At 41.1% G+C, this 20,037-nt stretch overlaps 2 protein-coding genes across 4 annotated transcripts in view; both read right to left on the bottom strand.

Moving 5' to 3' along the window:
* Window positions 1-18,255, bottom strand: part of LOC120571187 (zinc finger protein with KRAB and SCAN domains 8-like) — a 25,495-nt gene extending 7,240 nt beyond the window's left edge. The window contains exons 1-2 of the mRNA XM_039819951.1: window positions 17,792-18,255; window positions 1,819-2,144 (exon numbers count right to left, since the gene is read on the bottom strand). Of these exons, the coding sequence (XP_039675885.1) occupies window positions 1,819-2,144; window positions 17,792-17,845 (380 nt within the window). The 5' untranslated portion in view covers window positions 17,846-18,255. The remainder of the gene's footprint in view (window positions 1-1,818; window positions 2,145-17,791) is intronic.
* The window catches only part of LOC120571101 (zinc finger protein 664-like), a 416,820-nt gene that overhangs the window by 259,514 nt on the left and 137,269 nt on the right, over window positions 1-20,037 (bottom strand). The gene's annotated exons all lie outside the window — the stretch shown is intronic.

The raw sequence follows: 20,037 nt of genomic DNA, 5'->3' as shown, positions 1-20,037 counted from the left end.
CTTACTTCTCCCTCGCTCACCAGCTCCCCACACACACACATAAGGCGACTCGACACACACACACATCACACATGCACACACCAGCGCACAAGTATAAACATCAGGCCACTTGTATGCTACGTAGAAAGCTCTGCGTGGAGCCTCCGGCAGCAAAAAAACACAGCTGGCTAAACTATTTAAAAATGCCGTCTGTCGCTAGCAATGCAGTGATCAGTGACGCTTCTTTCCGACCAGTCAGCAGCCTGCAGGTTTTCACGTCACCGTTTCGGCTCGCCTCAGCTCGCTTGGAACCTCGACTGAGGAGGTACTAAAAAAAGTATCCATTAGCAGGTACCAGGTACATTTTTTGGTAATGGAAAACCAAAAAAGGCAAGTACAGTCGAGGCGAGTCGAGCAGGTACCATGTAATGGAAAAGCGCCAATAGAGATTCCCCTCTCTCCGAAGCTTCGAATATTCGATGCTCATGTAATGGGAAAATTACATTTAAGCATAATTTCTTATATTTTTATGTTTAATTTGTACTTTACTTCTCTCACAAATGCTGAAAGAGTTTATCTCATTTCCCACATGTAGATTTTGATTCTAACTTTGTGAGACACCCAGTTTGGAACATTATGTGACCACTGTTTGCCTGAACTTATAAAAGTACAAGGTCACCCTATAATGATCTCTAGTTTTCCCATGCCAGTTAAGATGTAACTGGGGGGGTGAAAATCGTACAGGGAGGAGGAGGCGAAATGGCTCCAAGATGTCTCTTGTATTTTTCTGATTGTTTTCTGGTTGTCTTCATTCAAATTGTAGCATCATAATAATCCAAGTGCGTGTGTGCTGTCACTCTGAAGATGCATATAAGCCTAGTGTTTCTGTTCGCTCATTGGAGAAACTGACTCCACACTGGGCTGCGGCCTTTTGTGAAATCATGTGCTCCCATTTGCAAATATATCTTTAATAAAATACAAAAATACAATTTGGTTTTAGTCTCAGTCTGTCTCATTTGTTTCAATTTATTAAACTCTAAAAACTACCCCCCTGCTGCAAAGGAAACTTCCACTACACTCATTACTACCGAAGCTTCGAAGCTCAAAAAATGGTATTCGGACCAGCCCTAGTGAACGGATGGATTCTACTTGCCTGGTTCCCACAGTGAAGCATGGAGGAGGAGGTGTGATGGTGTGGGGGTGCTTTGCTGGTGACACTGTTGGGGATTTATTCAAAATTGAAGGCATACTGAACCAGCATGGCTACCACAGCATCCTGCAGCCACATGCCATCCCATCTGGTTTGCGTTTAGTTGGACCATCATTTATTTTTCAACAGGACAATTACCCCAAACACACCTCCAGGCTATGTAAGGGCTATTTGACCAAGAAGGAGAGTGATGGAGTGCTGCGCCAGATGACTTGGCTTCCACAGTCACCGGACCTTAGCCCAATCGAGATGGTTTGGGATGAGCTGGACTGCAGAGTGAAGGCAAAAGGGCCAGCAAGTGCTAAGCATCGCTGGGAACTCCTTCAAGACTGTTGGAGAACCATTTCAGGTGACTACATCTTGAAGCTCATCAAGAGAATGCCAAGAGTATGCAAAGCAGTAATCAGAGCAAAGGGTGACTACTTTGAAGAAACTAGACTATAAGTTTATTCAGTTATTTCACACTTTTTTGTTAAGTACATAATTCCATATGTGTTCGTTCATAGTTTGATGCCTTCAGTGACAATCTACAATGTAAATAGTCATGAAAATAAAGGAAACGCACTGAATGAGAAGGTGTGTCCAAACCTTTGGCCTGTAGGGGCTTAATATTATAGACTCCTACTTACTCTGAGAACCCCTTCCATTTCAGCAGGAACTCTACTCTTCCCTTCACCACTCTGCGGTCCAACACCTTCTCCACCACATACTCATCCTCTTCCTCCTTCACTGCTGCAGCTGCAGGAGGTGCTGCAGGCTCCTCCTCCTCCTTCACTGCTGCAGGAGGTGCTGCAGGCTCCTCCTCCTCCTTCACTGCTGCAGGAGGTGCTGCAGGCTCCTCCTCCTTCACTGCTGCTGCTGCAGCTGCAGGAGGTGGTGCAGGCTGCTGCTCCTCCTCGGCCTTCTTGCCCTTCTTTGCTGCTACGGTCGCCAGCTTGATGTCTGCTGAGGGCTCCTTTGGTAGACCCAAGGGGGAAACATGCAGAGATTATAGCCGTTTTCCAACCGGATAGTACTAGTACTTTTTAGGGGAAAAGTACACTTCTAGTTCTATGAACTACTCTCCCCCAAAATCTTATTTTCTATTTGCATTCCCACCGGCCAAGTGACCACAGGGACTGGTAGGAGGGGTAAGGGAGTAATGCAAGCATAGCAACGGTCTTAATTAAAATTAGAAAAGAAATACGCCAAAAAAGGTATGAACTATATACTAAATCTAATGTATGTATATATATATATATATATATATCAGAATTTGTGTGTGTGTGTGTGTATGTGTGTAATGGCGGACCAGCGAAGTTGTCAAGCCCGCAGGCGCTTGTGGAGTTTAACGCCAAAAGACAGTTAACCACAGATTTCCGTTAATCTTATGGTGGACATGTGTTGTGATATTTAAACAAACAATCCATCAATCGCGAAATAAAAGCCTCTTATTTACGAGAGCGGTCTGAGAGACCTCCGGCTTACAGCGTCCCAGGATGACAGGCCGGCCGGCGAGCAAGCAATCCCGGCCGCCACCGGCTGGGAGTCCCGTCATTCTATGGAGCTTCTCAACTCCGAAAACTTTGAAGCAAATTGTCAATTTGGCAACGATTTTCGGAAGACTGCCTATCTTCAAAATCTAAACAGTTCGTTTCTCGACTACAATGTTGTGAGAAGTGAATTTAGTAATGAATAAGATGGTGAAAATTGTTAAAATTTGTCTGCAAGTACAGGCGTCGCACTGAAAGATCTGGCTTGGCTTAAGTTTGACCAATCAAGTAGACCTAGGAAAAGGGAAAAGACCCTGCTCTGAAATAGGAGCTAAAAAAAGTCCCGTAACATGGCCAGAGGAACGTTTATGTTCTAGGAACTGCAAAAATGCCTCCGGTCGGAAAGCGGCTAATGAAACAAAGGTTAGAAGAACTAATGGGAGGTGGGAGTGAATTATAGTTTACCATCTTTTACTATATTCAAATGTTCTGTTTGAATGGAGAAATGCAAGGGCTGATGAGGTGACCGATCCATAGGACTTCAGAGTGTGAAGTATCTCCTGCATTAAAACTGAAATAACTACTCAAGTGTAAGCCACAAAAGTCATTAACTGGAGCTACAAGCTACATGCACAGTAGCCTCAATCAACGACTCATTTACCAGTTCATTTACCAGAAAATCACCAGATGTTCTTCGCTTTGCAAAACTCGGGAAACAACAACACATTTTTAGTTAGCGAGCTACACGCTGAAAATAGCAAGTTTAGAACAACGTTTTGATCGTGCAACAAGGCAGTCCTGGTTGGTTCTTTCTGGGAATAATTGTAAAGATTTACAAAGAATATGTTCAACGTTATGCCATTTTATATGTAACTGGGATGTTTTGAGGTCGATTGTGGCAGGATTGCTGTGGGTGAAGTAATGTTACACAGGGTGACCCAGCTAACAATTTTTGGTTCCCAGAACGTTCCCTGAAGGTTAGGTTTTGGTTGTGTTTTGGTTATTATAAGTTGGTTGAAAGTTATGGGAACGTTCGTTATTGGTTACATCGAACGTTCTCCGAACGTTCCCCTAATGTTTTAACCTTTAGAGAACTTTCCCCTAACGTTGTAACCTTTATGGAATGTTCCCCTAACGTTCCCCTAATGTTGTAACCTTTAGGGAACGTTCCCCTAATGTTACAACCTTTAGATAACGTTCCCCAACTGTTGCAAACTTTATGTAACGTTCCTCTAACGTTATTTTTTACAATCCCATAACCTTTTTAAAAACTAACAACCATGGTACCAAAAAATGTTAAAATACATTTTTATATAAGAATCCGTTTTATTTGCCATATAGACACATACTGCACAAGAGAGACAACATACATATAGGCACATTAACACAATATATTGTATAAATGTAGAATGCAAATCTGCCCTACAAAGGAAAAACATGTTTGGGCAAAAATTAGTTAATGTCACTTTTTGGGTATTTGAGACCTCCTTTATCATGTGAATAAATATCGTGAGTCAATTTGATTGTTTTAACAAGAAAATAAAGACAACTGTAACATCCAAAACCATACGAGAAACCACAGCAGAAAGCCGTAACAGCTGTTACGGATCTCTGCACGCTGAAGTTGAGTGTTCGGACTTTGTTTAGCCAGGCATCGAGAGAGAGGTTACTGTACTTCCGTGATCTTACTGTACTCTAGCCTCGTCATAGCATACTGTCAAAGTTTGCCGCTTTTAATTGTCACCAAACCACGTAACATACACATGACATATCAAATAAAGTGATGATTCCTATTCTGTCAGTGACAGCCCGGAGTTAGCTACATTGCTAGCTACAGCGCTAACGTTGATGCTGACACACCTCCTCACTTGGCGGAGCCTCACATCAGACGCTGAAAACCAGTTATTAAATACACAGCTGGCATCCTACCTTTCCATGCAATCAGATATAATCCACGGAAGATATAATCCATAGCAATGAACGTCATCTGCTGTATCCACAACAATCCATACGTGTTTGAGCTATATTTCCTTCTTGCAGGTGTTCATGTCAAATCTCACACATCCATAAATCCATAAAAGCACTAAGCTAGTTATTGCAAACGCCTGTACAAAGTATGCTAACCTAAATGTTATCTCAGAATTAAAAAGCAGTAATCCAAGTCGAGCTTGTTGACTGTGCATCTTAAGCAGTTTGGTGGCCCTTAGTGTTAAACATTATATATTTATTGTTAAACAATAAATATACCTTTGTATTCAATTATAATTAAATTATCTTTATTGAGAAAATACTTCTTGTATTTTTTCATACTGTACTGCAAAGTTACTTATCTGTCATACTGTTAAACTGTGTTAGTGTTGCCACACTATCCTGATCATTATAGCAGTAAATAGGAACAAGCAAAGGTGAGCAGCCAGGCACAACAGTGCTTTCTATGCCCTGGTGACTGACTGACAGGCTGAGGTTGTAAGGTAAGGCAACTTTATTTCTACAGCAGCTTTCAGCACCAATGCAATTCAAAGTGTTTTACATGAAACATTAAAGAGAAATTAAAAACTGTCATGATGAAAAAATATATATATATTTTTTTTCTTTGATTTTTACTGTCATGACAGTGATGGGGCTGTCAGTTTGCCTTATATGTTGCATCTTCAAAAGTGACACTGAATTTGAAACAGCACATTGTAATTTCTGCATCTAGTATCAAAGTGCTTATTAGTAATACAGTGGAAATTAGTAGAAATGTAAATATTTGGTTAGCATGTTGATTTACGGTGTGTGCCCTTAAATTTTCTGGTTGTGCCCCTAAAATTTTCAGTTGGGGGCCACTGTGCCCCTAGTGAAAAAAGTTAGTCTGGAGCCCTGCTGTAGTATCTGTGTGTGTGTCTGTGAAAGTGCTGTCATGGTAACCAATGACCAGTGAATATGTTTGTAAACATCCTTTGACGTGTAATCAGTTAACGAGCTGTCACCTGCTGGGCCACATGCAGCTCAGAGACACTGAGAGCGAGCTCTCAAATAAAGGCTCAGACTGCCAAAAGGACCACAAGGTCTTTGTGAACATATCGGTACAAAATTTATATGGATAAACTTAAAACTTTGGGCATATCAGCGATTTAAAAAAGTGGTTCACTCTGCCTTTCGCTGGGAAATATGGAGGACGATTTACATTGCAGCTAATGGAGGAAAATGTGGCAATCTCGTCATTTGGAAGCTTGCTGAGCCAAAAGTATAAGATGTATTGCATAGCGGAGCACTTTGGCTGAAACTAGACAAAAATACCTATGTTTTGATGTATAATTGTGTATGACAAGTAGATATTGTGGGCGTGAGAGCAATTTATCGAGAATTTTTTCGAAGCTTCACACTCTAGATGACATCACTAGCGGTAGCTTTACATTAATATTTTTTCCTACTATGGGCCAACAGTTAACATAGAAACGATTAGAGATACATTTAAATGCCCTCTGTAAATGGTGCCCTGCTGGTAGGTTTTACAACATGACCTACTTTCACTTAACTACGGTGCAGTAAAATCAATCAGATGTCCGTGATCTGCGTAACGACAGTACAGTGGGACGTTTGCCTTCAACAGAGCGACAGTAATAACCTAACATACCATCATTACTGAGTTTAAACTACATTCACGGTTATGTTCGCACTGAATAACGCATTCAATAAACAGAAACATAACTCTTGCAGCGCACATGAACAGATGCACAATATTAGCTCACACATAAAATAGCACCCTCGTGAATTAGCCTGTTGCTAACGTTCATTCATAAATCCTGCATAACATCGTCCCGTACCTACAGGACCTCAGACTTACTTATTGATGCACGCACACAGACAGTAGTGTCGGCAAACTTAGTCCAATGAGGGGAGAAAGGAAAGTGTGATAGCGTTCCACTTTTAACGCTTTTTTCTCTCACTCGAGACCGCTGTGTCCAACGTTAGAAGGTAGAGCGAGCTACAGCTGACAGGGAGAGAGAGAGAATGTATCACTACAGCCAATCTTGTCTTTGTGTCTTTGCTAGTTTAAGACCGACGCACTTGTCAATTTCCCGTCCAGCGCCCGCGACTAGGATTAGTGTGTTTGACTGGGGGGGGGGGACATGCCGTACAAACTTGTAATGGTTCAGTCATATTGACATGTTCGTCTTCCAACCTACAACAGTTTGGGCTGCCTATGAATTAATGTCCAAATATTGCTTCCCAGATAATGTGATTTTAAGGCTGTAAAAATATGACATAGGCTAGGATTTGAACAGAAATATTTTACAGGCCTTGGTTGTGGGACACATTCTTGATATAGACAAGATTTCAACAAAATCTGAGAAACTCAGTGCAACATAGGGCTGGGCGATAAAACGATAACGATACGTCTCGTGATACACACGTAATCAATATCAATAGAAAATGCGGCCGATAAAACGTTTGATAACTTGTTTTTCTTCATCAGAAGAAACCAGAGGTTGTGAAGCAAGTTTGGTTGCATGAACAAAGGCACTCACTCTCTGGTAACCTAGCAACGTAGGGAGTGATACTAACAGCCAATCATATAACAGTATCAAGTTTGGTTGCGCCACATAGCTGTCTCGTGTTCTTCAATAACAGAACCGGCGGCATAGAGTGGAAAGTGAGTGCCGCAGCGAACGAGGAAATTGTTGATAAAACAGGAAAAGTATGTCAGTATGGCAGTTTTGGGGATTTTATAATTCTGACCGTAGACAGACCAATGTCGTCAGACCGTCGTTCCCACCAACACTGGTAATACCACAAACTGGTTTTACCACCTCAGCCGTGCTCACACTTTGGAGCACAGCCTATTCGCCATTAAAGTCCAACAACATCTGCAGCTGCTACACCGCACAAGCAGCAGACCACCACAAAGAGGTACTCTGCATCAGCGCCTTACTAAACGCTAAAAACAGCAGACCACCATGGAGAGGTACTCTGCATCAGTGCCTTACTAAACGCTACCAAGAAATAACGGAGGCAGACATGCTGAGCACTATCGAGAAGCCAGGTGACCGACCTAGCACTAAACCTGCAGAAAATAGCCTAGTTTTTCTCAGGTTTCTTATATTTAACACTTTGCACTATTTTATTACACTTTATTAAGCATTTCTTACTTATTCTTTAATTTTGCACCTTAATGTTAAGAGATAATTAAGTGTTCATTGTGATTTTAGACCTATGTTTACATTTGAATTATTTGAGTGTTTTCCACAGTTGTGTTGACCAGGCATGAAAACGGGTCAGGGGTGAAAAAGGTGAGGAGGATATTACCCCTCTAGGGGGGTCCGGGGGCATGCTCCCCCGGAAGAAAATTTTAAATATTCCATATTTTAAAGCATCAATCTGATGCATTTTGAGATGCATTTTAGCCAACCAACAGTGTAATATTTCAATATGCACTAATTAAAGTTAATTTTACTGGCAAAACAGTTAAAGTCGTTCTGACATTACACAATAATAAAAGTCATCATTTTTAAAGACTAAAAAGCTTTGGATACATTTTTACTTCTTCTAGCCATATGTTAAATTAAGAGTCAATGTGGATTTACATATTGCAATAATATCATAATCCTACAATGAATTATTGTAAAAACTAAACTTTACTACTTTGGCCAGGTCATCATCAAAAAAGCGAATTAGTACATAATGTAATATCAACATGGATAAAATCATTTATTAAAAACGTTGCATTGTTTATCTTTTCATATAGCTAGATGTCTAAACTCTGGGACAAGGCCGTTATGTTTAAATACCTGCCATCCGGATTCCAAACAGCTTTGTCAAGGCAGTTTGGGCTTCAGATAGCTTTTACAAATCATGTTCCGCTATGAACGTGCACACACGTATTGTTTGTATCACGGTCGGTCAGTAAAGGAACAGTCGCAGTCTTAACGGTAGCGGTCGTTGCCGGTAACGTACGCGTATTGACAGAGTGCACGGACCGAAGTGTTGTGACTAGCATCTAATGATTAGCAAGCCCTGTCTTACCCAGGCTGCCGTCCAAAACATGCGCTGCAGAAGCAAGCACCCGGCTCCCTCAGTTTGAGGCACCAAGTGCTAAACGTCTTCCCATCTCCACCCTTTTCCTCTTGTCCTCCATTAATGCCCAGCGCCATTTGTTTTAACTACTTTCTCAACTAAAGCTGCCTGTATCTACATGCTCCAAGGTTGATAAACTTAGCCTCCATTTTTTTTTTTTGCCGCGTTACCACGGAGACCACACCGGCACCGCACTCTCACATTTCGGCAAAGACCCGCCCTACTTTGCAACAGATTGGCTAGAACTCTTGGTTGGTGGCTCGTTTTATTGGTTGGTGGAAGTTCGATGATTGGTTAAATCCATAGACAGTATGGTTAAATCCTTAAATCCAGCGCATCAAAACAAATCCCATATGACTTTGTAATTTATTTATTTTTCTAAAACAGTCATACGGCAGAAATCGGGCACCAGGCCCAAGTACTTACACCCCCCCCCCTCCCCTCTTAAACATTTTCTCATCGAATCTACACGATTCACGTAGGTCACCTATGTCGGTTTCAAAACGGCGAATTTCGCCGAAAGGTGAGTTATTTTCATGTCTGGTTGATATTTCTGCTTTTATAACTGAGGGGATTATAATCAGAGGAAGGTTAAGTTTAAAATAAAAATGTTTAAATTTAATATATTTTTCTACTGGTCCTTACTTTAAATAGCTCATAAAAAATATCAATAATTATCGATATCGATCGATATGAAACACTTATATCGTGATACAGTTTTCAGCCATATCGCCCAGCCCTAGTGCAACAACAACCTGTAATTCCATTTTAACCCAGAAGACTCTGACAGTGCACAGACACCTGCCTGATAAGTACCCTATATTAATTGAAAAAGAAAATGTATTTCATTGCCAAGACATATACATATATCTACTGGAATAGAGCAGTGTAAATACTGCATGAGGCCATCCTTAACCTTACAGTAGGCTACTTGTATGATACTCCATCTGACACAATTTCTGTTCAGCAATCAACGATTGTTTTTAAGCACCGGGCTTGCAACGTTTGCAGGGTTTAATTTGTGGGTAGTTAACGTTACAGTTACGGTGATGTAACTTTGGCTATGTTCACTGCATATTCCACAAATGAACGTGCCATAATGGACATGCAATACTAACATTAAATTAGCTGCTTTCCGACCAGGTAGTTACAGGAACGTAGTTTTAGGAAAAGTCCACTTCTAAGCAGTTTTACTAACTACTCTCCCCCAAAACCATTTTTTCAATTTGTATTTGTACTGGCCAGGTGGCCATAGGGACTATAGGAGGGGTAAGGGAGTAATGCAAGCATGGCAACAGTCTTTATAGCGTTAAAATCAGAAAACAAATACACCAAAAAAGTATGAACTACATACTAAATCTAATGTATATGGCATATTTGTCATAATTTAAACAAGTCTCCCGAAGAGAAACGGGTGACTCTCTCTCCCCCGCCTCTGCCGGCTGCGTTGTGGATGTGTGTGTGTGTGTGTGTGTGTGTGTGTGTGTGTGTGTGTGTGTGTGAGAGAGAGAGACGGCCGGAAAGCGAGGTTGTCCATCTGTGGTGTATAACTCCGAAAAGACAGTTAACCACAGGTTCCCGTTAATCTTATGATGGACATGTGTTGTGATATTTAAACAAACAAACCGTCAACGGCAAAATAAAAGCCTCTGATTTACGAAAGCGGTTTGAGAAACCTCCGGCTTACAGTGTCCCAGGATGACAGGCCGGCCGGTGAGCAAGCGATCCCGGCCGCCACTGGCTGGGAGTCCCGTCATTCTATGGAGCTTCTCAACTCCGACCTCCAGCTTACAGCGGGGTCTCTGAGCGTGACTGGCCGACCAGCAAGCTAGCGGCCGAGGCAGGCGCCTGCTGGCTGTCGCCTCACTTCATGGAGATTCTCATCTCCGAAAACTTTGAAGCAAATTGTCAATTTGGTATAAATTTTCGCAAGACTGCTGATATTCAAAATGTTAACAGTTCATTTCTCGCCTAAAACGTTGTCAGAAGTGAATTTAGTGAATGAATAAGATGGTGAAAATTGTTAAAATTGTCCCGTTGTTGGTCTGTCTGTACCAGAAACCCGACCCTCGTTGACCTAGGTCCCGATGCTGAAAAGACAACAGCGAAAAGACCCTGCCCTGAAGTAGGAGCTGAAAGAGTTACAGGAACTGCAGCCAGAGGAATTTAAAAATCCCCAAATTGGTCCAGTCGGAAAACAAGAAAAATAGAATTCTAGGAATTTTATGTTCTAGGAACTGCAAAAATCCCTCCGGTCGGAAAGCGGCTATTATCACACCAAGTACTCTCAGTTACTTAGCCTGCGAATTCCCAGCTAGAAGTTACTAGCGTAAACAAATAGGCGTTTACTGGCGCTAATGTGTACAGTATGCTACTTCAGTTGGCTTACTTGAAACTTACTTCAAGTGACTCGAGAGCGCAGACTCGCCCATTGTAAAAAATCTGCACTTCTTTTTTGCAGACTTTACAAGAGGCAACTCGTGGGGTTTGTCCCCGTTAAAGCTCAGTGGATTTTTCATCTTCCAGCCAACGTTCATTGAAATGACAACCTGCCGGCAGCGATATTAGGAATCACACTATGGCCACGCCAATACCCGCCCTTCAATACCATTTATTGGCCAGCTGTCCATGATGCTTACGCAAGCTAGCGTAACCGTGACCAATCGGCTATCCTAACCTTAACCACTCGAGGTGAAAATGCCTAACCCCAACCAATCGAGCTGCTTCCTAGGGAGGGCCTTGGCGTGGTGGCAGATCACAGTCACACAGCGAGCAGGTTTAATTTTAGGCTCTCCAACATTTTATTTCTCCATTTAATAAACAAACCATTCAGTAAGTTAGGTATTTGTTGTGAAAGAAATACAGTTACAATTTCAAGCATTTTCAAGCATTTTATCCAAAATGCAAGAACTTTTCAAACACCAAAATTCAAGCATTTCAAGCACCCGTACGAACCCTGTTGGTTGAAAGAAATGCAAACAAGCCACGGCAGTTTTTCTCCTATCCCAGAATGTGTGCGTAAGTGCATGTGTGAGACTGCGCGTTGATGTGTCTGAACAAAGGAACAAACTATTCTATACCGTTCAGGAACCAGACGTGAAAAAGTCATACATCTGAAGAAGCTATAAATCCTGACAGATGCAGTAGGGTATCAGGGGGTTGTTTTGAAGTGGCTGAGAAGCTATCTACATAACAGGTAACAGTTTGGGAAGATGGGTGAAAACATCGGCTAGGGCTGCTCGATTATGGAAAAAATAATAATCACGATTATTTTGGTCAATATTGAAATCACGATTATTTAACATGATTACTCATTAACATTTGGATATAATGGATTGTGTCCAGGGTATAATCTCTTAGTGTCCTTTATATCACAGAGTCTTTGGATTAGAATAAAATCTGTTTTACTACTGTGAGTCGGTTCAGCTTTACAGATATCACACATGACGTTACACAGCTAATGAACAGTTCCACAGACATAACACAATGTGCATCTCACATCAAATGTTCACTCACTATGACCACTACTACTGTCATTACTTAGCATTGGGCCAAAATATCAATAATGTTGCCGTCAGTGCTAGCTAACCTTAGGAAAAACCCAGCAAATAGACGGTACCTTAGAGTAACGTTACGTGAAACAGGTGATTTAACATTCCTGCTCATTTACATACAGTTTAACAACAAAACTAAATGCTGAGGGAACATTACTATGTTTTTCATGTTGGTTTTTAGCAGTATGCCTATGCACCCCCACTAAGCTGGAAAATGTTTTAAACAGTAAGTGAATACAGCGTGAACGTCTACTACAGCGGTGGGGGGGTGCAAAGGCAGAGGGACCACAATCACCAAACGCTGCTGCCATCTTTACTCACGCTGAGTTTTTAAATTCCAGCGGATGATATGCACACGACTTTCCTCCCTGGCTGGCTTCGGGAGGGGCGGATGTGCGCGTGCGGACGTGCGAATGTGCGCATCATTCAGAACACAAGACAAAATAAGAGTGTTCCTGCAAAACAGAACATGGCAAATGAATCGTTTTTTCTCAATTATACTATTTTGGTGATCGTTGGGAGCCAAAATCGAAATCAAAATTCAATTAATTGCACAGCCCTAACATCGGCTTAATCTTAGCACAGTGTTTCCATTTCAGCTCAGTGAGTCTTTACTGTGTTTAGCTGTCATTTAGGGCCACTCTGCTTTCCCTCCTCTCCGTTGATCTATTCCACAGACAGTTCAGAAAGCTCTATTGTCAATAAAGTAAAAAGAAGAACAAAAAAAGGTTTGTCTAATCCACTATCTAGGTTTTGTGAAATACCACTGTTACTTTAGAGTGGTTGTTGTGTCCAGGGGGCTATTGCACAAAACTAGGATAAGGGATTACAAAAGTAGAGGTAGATAAGTTACCATGGAGATTTATTCTGTACAGCTAGAATTTTTGCAATTCATACTTTGCAGTGACGTCATTACCATGGATACCTGGCAGGCAAGAAACGCCGATAGAATGGCGATGAACAGTGGCCAGCCAGGGGAATTGCAGCCTTGCAGATTTCCAATACTACAATCAATCAACTATTCAGACCATATGTCACTCGGAACTTGTGATCCATACACAGCACCCGCTGATGTTTTCATTGCTTTGAAGCTGTCAAAGTCTCTCCCAGACTTGGAGTTTGGAGATATTTACATCTATCTTATAGAGAATCTGTCACCTTACACCGCACAAAACATGAAAGCCTACAAAAGTAGATAGCTATCTTTTTTTCAAGAGTGGATGGGTTAACAATGCTGTCATATGGGAGGTGAAAAACAGGAATATCTTCATAACTAGTTAGTTAACTAGCTAGCTACCCGCTAACGTTTGCTAAACTGTTCCATCGTGTGATGAAGTATTCATCTGAATACGTACACCCTCCCTGCCAGCGAATGACAGCTTGATAAGTAGCTTTTTTTTTTAAACCTTCTGCCAACACGAGGCTATGTATCATGTAGGGTGACCAGACGTCCCAGTTTGACCGGGACAGTCCCGAGTCCCGACAAAAGCTGTGTCGGGACACTAAAATATCCTGGTTTACACCAACACTATGAAATTGTCCCGGTTGTCAGCGATTACATAGCCGACGTGGTCTTATTATAGCTGATCATTAACTAAACCCATGTAGAAAGACTAATAAAGCGTCCAGCGTATGATTTTAACAATGTGTGTGTGTCAGTCAGCGGTCTGCGTCTGCATAATCTGTGCAGCCAGCGTTACGATGTATATCTGTAAACATTGTTGCAACACCTCTTCTTATCTGTCTCGTGTTAACCTAACAAAGTCTTTTGCTGACACCTGTGTTAAATTCCACAGTAGGCTTTCAGACAACACATTGATTCTTGAGCAAATTCACTCCTCCAACAAATACAGTACAGGCCAAAAGTTTGGACACACCTTCTCATTCAATGCGTTTCCTTTTTATTTTCATGACTATTTACATTGTAGATTGTGGATGCCCACTGAAGCCATCAAAACTACGAATGATCACATATGGAATTATGTACTTCACAAAAAAGTGTGAAATAACTGAAAACATGTCTTATATTTTAGATTCTTCAAAGTAGCCACCATTTGCTTTTTTATTAATAAGGAAAAAATTCCACTAATTAACCCTGACAAAGCACACCTGTGAAGTGAAAACCATTTCAGGTGACTACCTCATGAAGCTCATTGAGAGAACACCAAGGGTTTGCAGAGTTATCAAAAAAAAGCACGGGTGGCCAGTTTAAATAATCTAAAATATAAGACATGTTTTCAGTTATTTCACACTTTTTTGTTAAGTACATAATTCCATATGTGTTCATTCATAGTTTTGATGCCTTCAGTGAGAATCTACAATGTAAATAGTCATGAACATAAAGGAACACCTTGAATGAGAAGGTGTGTCCAAACTTTTGGCCTGTACTGTACATACATACTGTATACGTTATAGAATGATGTTCTTTCCGCCAGTAGTTGTGACGTCACGTGCAAAATATTAATTGCCGGTTAACACTGTCAATCTACCTTCCACACTGGCAGGTAGCCAATGAGAATTGAGTGATTTAGACAGGCAACTATCAGTAATCCCAGCAGTCCCACGTGCAGCCACTAGAGATGTTCCGATACCGATACCAGTATCGGTATCGGCTCCGATACTGCCTAAAACGCTGGTATCGGTATCGGGAAGTACTGGAGTTTATGCACCGATCCGATACCACGTAATGAAGCCCTAAAGAAAATCTACGTTAAAGTAGTTTATTTATGTTCTTTTTCATTAAAACTATAAAAGAAAGTTCTGGGGCATTCCTTGTTTGCGTTTGTTCATGTTTCACAAAGAGTTTAACCTGAGCCAGACCGACAACAAAGAAAGAAATCATATCACATCCATACAGAGATAGTAGTATACAGATGTTAAAACATAATGAAATATATGACACGCTGGTATCGGATCGGTACTCGGTATCGGCCGATACGCAAGTTCAGGTATCGGAATCGGTATCGGGAAGCAAAAAAGTGGTATCGGACCATCTCTAGCAGCCACTGACCAAGCGGGAGTGAGAAGGGGTCAAATTAAAAAAGTAAAACTAGGCTATTCCATTTCCTTCCTCGCTACACAATGAACTCGGAGTAGTTTGGAGAAAACAGCATTACATTAAACTGTGAGTAAATCTAAACAACTGCACAACAAAAGGTCAACATTTCTTTAAAGTTAATTCACTCAGAGCATTTCAGGAAAAAGGAAACTCAATAAAAAGTGATTTTGCCGCAAATGCCACCCTAAAAGAAAGCCTTGCCGCCCCTGCTGCCACCCCAGTTGGCAGCAATGAATTACGGTAAAAGTTATGGCCAATTTGACAATTTACGAGCGTGCGTCTCCAATGTCCGACTACAGTGAATGCAGCATAAGATGACGCCAGAGCGGAGAGAGCCTGTTTTGTTTGGAAAACTGAGTGGCGCGAAGCGAGGGAGCAAGAAGTCGCGATGAATGGAGACACAGGAGGAAAGAGGTCAAAACGGATTAACTATCTGTCAAGAAATTAAATTATAACGAAAGCACTAGCAGTGCAACGCTGATTTTGAGATGATAAAAATCAGGTTGAAGAACGTTATTTCGCCAACTATACAATGTTACTTAGGGTCTGACGTTTGTTCTGTGTAAAGCAGGCTACAAAAGCTAATATTGATTCAACGTCTGTCAAGGAAAACATCGTTACTTTGAATCTTACAGAAATGAAGAGGAAAGGTAGCATATTCAGTTTTTGTCTCCAAAGAGAAAGGCGAGAGAAATAGAAAATGAACAAGTGAGCAAGGTAGACGGAGAAGATGAGGTGGAAGGAGAGAGAAAAGAGGTGGAAAGAGAGAGAAAATGGCAACAGAAACGTGACAGAGACAGAATACAAGGCCAAGGCGACCAGGGACAGGAGGTGGTGGGAGAACATCACAGCGGTGAAGATATGGAGGGAGAGCATCACCGAGAGGAGGAGGGAGAAAGCGAGAGACAAGAGAAGGTGCAGGGCTCAGACAGTGAAAGGGAAAGCAGAGTGCCTGGGCCATCACCAACCATCTCCTGTCGAGCTGGTCCACACGGTATGGAAATTGTTGATGCATAGTATACAAAGATATGAATAAGAACAACAAATGACAAAGCTTAAATATGAATAATTAGGGAAAGTTGTCAGTGTGAAAGTGTGATGAGATGGGGAGATGAGTTTTTATATTTTGTGTAGAATGTATTTTAGATCTATTGCTCAGATGAAATATAAAAAATATATATAAATAAAACAAAAAATAAACAAATGAACCTAAAAATTCTCTCCCAGGCTAAAATGTTAGTGTGTTAACACAGTCTGATGGTTAGAACTAATCAATGACAGTTCCTAATCTTATACAAATGCTGCCTGCAACGCTGCCTCTCTGACACAGTCCAAAACTGTTTGCTTCCCCTCTCACACATCTGCCACTCATCACCTGGGTCTTACCTTAATGATTGTCCTGTGATAATGCCCCTTACTTCTATCATACTTCTATATCTCCTATTAAGTGAGATCACATTGTACGGTCACTTATTCCTAATATGAACTGTTTCAAATGAAATCTCAAATGCAGGACACTGATTGCATGAGATGAAGTTTGTCTGTATGAGTTTGTAAATGGCAGCCTGTGCCCTTTTGTAGTGTGTATATTCTATTTCTCATCAAACTGTGATAACTGATTAAATTCAGTCAATATACGTCCGAGATATGTTGCCACCCCTCAAAAATTCCTGCCCCCCTCTCGCCACCCCAGAAATATTTTTCTAGATCCGCCCCTGCATATACCCACTTAAAAATGCCCAATGATACGCAACAACATGCTTTCCATTATATTTTTGATGTATTCTGAATTGTCATCTGTTATTTTCTTCTTAGCATAGGCTAAATAAAGGTATTTCCACCATAAATTGGTGCATTAAACCGTATCCAAAAGCAACCAAAATGCAGTTGCTGACGCTCAAAACTTCCCTGGAGTAGGACACCCAGACCCCCCCCACTATGATCACATGCCCTCTCTCCAACCTCCCCAGACTCCTCTGGCTCTCCCTCTTCCTGCTCCTCAACACCTTCATTTGTTTCTCTCCCTTTTTGGTTTCCTGGGGCTAAAAAGGACGCTATGTCCCTTCCTCGTTTCATGACAACTATTAGAAGAAGAAAAAACGGAGGGGCATGCATTACATTTCGTTTCCTAACCATCCCTCCCTACTTAACACGGGCAGATAGCCTGTTGATTACTTCACTCAAATGGATTTATTATCGCGATGCAACAGCCAAGATGGATGAAGTCCCGTGGTTAACATCCCAGCATTGTGTAGTCCTAGCAACGAGACTGACATTTGGATATTCGCTTCTGCTTCGATGAGTTTGTTTAGATATGATTAAGTTTCTAAACATATCGAGAGCAGACATTTCCAAACTTGATTTCATTCTCAGTGTGAGGAACAAAAGGAACCCGGTTATGAGCAACAATAACAACAACAACAACAAGTCCCTTCCGAGATGAAATGGTTGATCTTACCAACAGGAGAACTCGGAGCTCCTCTGCTCTCTCCAAGAGGAGTTGCTGTCTCATTCACCGAGCACCACCACACGCTGCACGCTAAATAACTATTCACGTTAGTTGATATCTGTAGTATCGTAGACTGTATGTACCGTTAGTCTGTGTAACGTTAGACTATCGTAGGACTCAATGATGCCTTCAAGTGGACGGAACAGCTGCTGAGATGCTAACAGTGTAGCTAGCTAGGTTAGCATTTGCTACCAGCGTCCTCCTGATGTTCTTTCAACGCTTTCAGTGTTGGAGCCTGAAAAAGTCCAACATCTGTACAGACAGCTGCATAGTGCTATCTAATAAGTTATATCTGCGGTGAGTTACACTGACGTTACCACTGGAGACTAATGGGTGAAGAAGTTCTAGGCTAGTGTTTGGGTGCGCCGCTCTAATTTACCCGTGTAGAACGTTGTGTCGCACATTAGTTCCGCTTTTGGCGCTCGCGTGTAAAACCATAATAAATTCATAATTTTTTATTTGCACGGGGGGGCCACAGGGGGGGCCAGGAACATGTCTAGGGAGGCACAGGCCTCCCCCGACATGCCTCCGTGTAGAACCGCCACTGTTAAGGGACTGGGACATTCTACCAGAAACGTACATTATCTGTCCTGGAGTTGTTACAGTGAATAAAACTTGTATATTTGCTTTCTATTTTCTGACTTTGTATGACATCATCAGTGTCTTTGCTTTCAGTCTGAACACACCTCAACAGATTTAAAACCACATTCAGTCACAGAAAATACAAACAATATAATATAAAATGTCAGAAGAAGATTAATAAATGAAAAGTTCACACTTCTCTCTCCCTCTCTCTCTCTCTCTCTCTCTCTCTGTCCCTGGCTCTCTGTCTCTCTCGTTGTCTCTCTCTGTCTCTCTCTCTCTCTAACAACATAAGGAACAGGTGATAAAGGGGTGTTGTGAATATTTTACATTTCACATTCAATTATATCAGGAGAACTCTGAAGAGAGTCATTTTTACCCATTTATTCGTGTCATAAATTGTAACACTGTCTTCCTCCCAAAATATGTATCTGTGTGTTAAATATCATTTTTGGATAACACTCTTATCAATACATTACAGTAATATTGCTGGTTGTTATATTTGAGGTATTACGGTTTATCATACTGCATGTATGCCATGTATACCAGTTCACTTGTGTGTAATGATGGAGACAGATGAACAGAGCCGTGCACATGTATGGAATAAATAACGATATAAAACAGACGCTCCGCTTATACTTTCACGTCAAGTTCAACTCAGTCAAGTTAACACCCCCCATCTGTTTTTTTTTTCACAAATCGCACCCTTCACACATATTTTATACTTTTTAATCCTCAATTCAAACTACAAAGTAAAATGAAATTATATGTTATAATAATATTAATCCTTAGAGTGTTTGGGACAAAGAGTCTATGTACATGAAGGATTGTTTGTTCCACAATGACAAAACTATCATATCTGCAGAGGGTCCGTTACTGGCTTGTATGAGAACTAAAATCCAAACTTTAAGAGTCTGACTGGCCAACAGGAATAAAAGACGGGAAAAGCAATAAGATGAGACAGCCATTAGGCAGAAAGGTTAGAACCCTAGTGCTACCAAAGCAGAAGGTAATAGCAGAACCATTAAAAGGTGAAGGAAGTAAGGTCAGTATTGGGATGGCATTTATTGTTGAGGAGTCATTCTGCAGCAATGGAAACAAGTCAGACAACTAAAGATTGAAGTCAAACTAGCAATAGGCTACCACAGTGTAGAAATACTCTGTTACAAGTAAAGATCCTGCATTAGAAATTCTACTTGAGTCAAAGTAGGCTACATACTTACTTAGCACTAACTTTAAGTATTCAAAGTAAAAGTACTTACTGTGTACATTTCAGTGTGAAATTATGGATCCTTCAAGGTTCTGAAAGATGATATATTTTCTATTTTAGGCACAAGTCTTATTATGGTGTGCCAGATTAAATGATAGATGTTTAAAGCCTTCAGTCTGAAAAGGTTTAATGAACAGGCTCTTTTAGCCCCTTCATGAACAACACTGATGAGCAAGTTGAGTAAAAGTATGAAAGAGACCAACAGGAGAAAACTAACAACAACACAGAATGAATCAAGTGTTAGGAACATTAATAAAATACTCATGGAAAGTCATAATTATGACTTTGTGAGGCAAAATAACATGAGGAGATCCACCTCAGGCTGAATACTGATGATGTTGAA

The sequence above is a fragment of the Perca fluviatilis genome, chromosome 2 (assembly GCF_010015445.1).
Source record: "Perca fluviatilis chromosome 2, GENO_Pfluv_1.0, whole genome shotgun sequence".
In the NCBI taxonomy this organism is placed as follows: Eukaryota; Metazoa; Chordata; class Actinopteri; order Perciformes; family Percidae; genus Perca; species Perca fluviatilis.
This window is presented reverse-complemented; position numbering and strand designations above follow the sequence as displayed.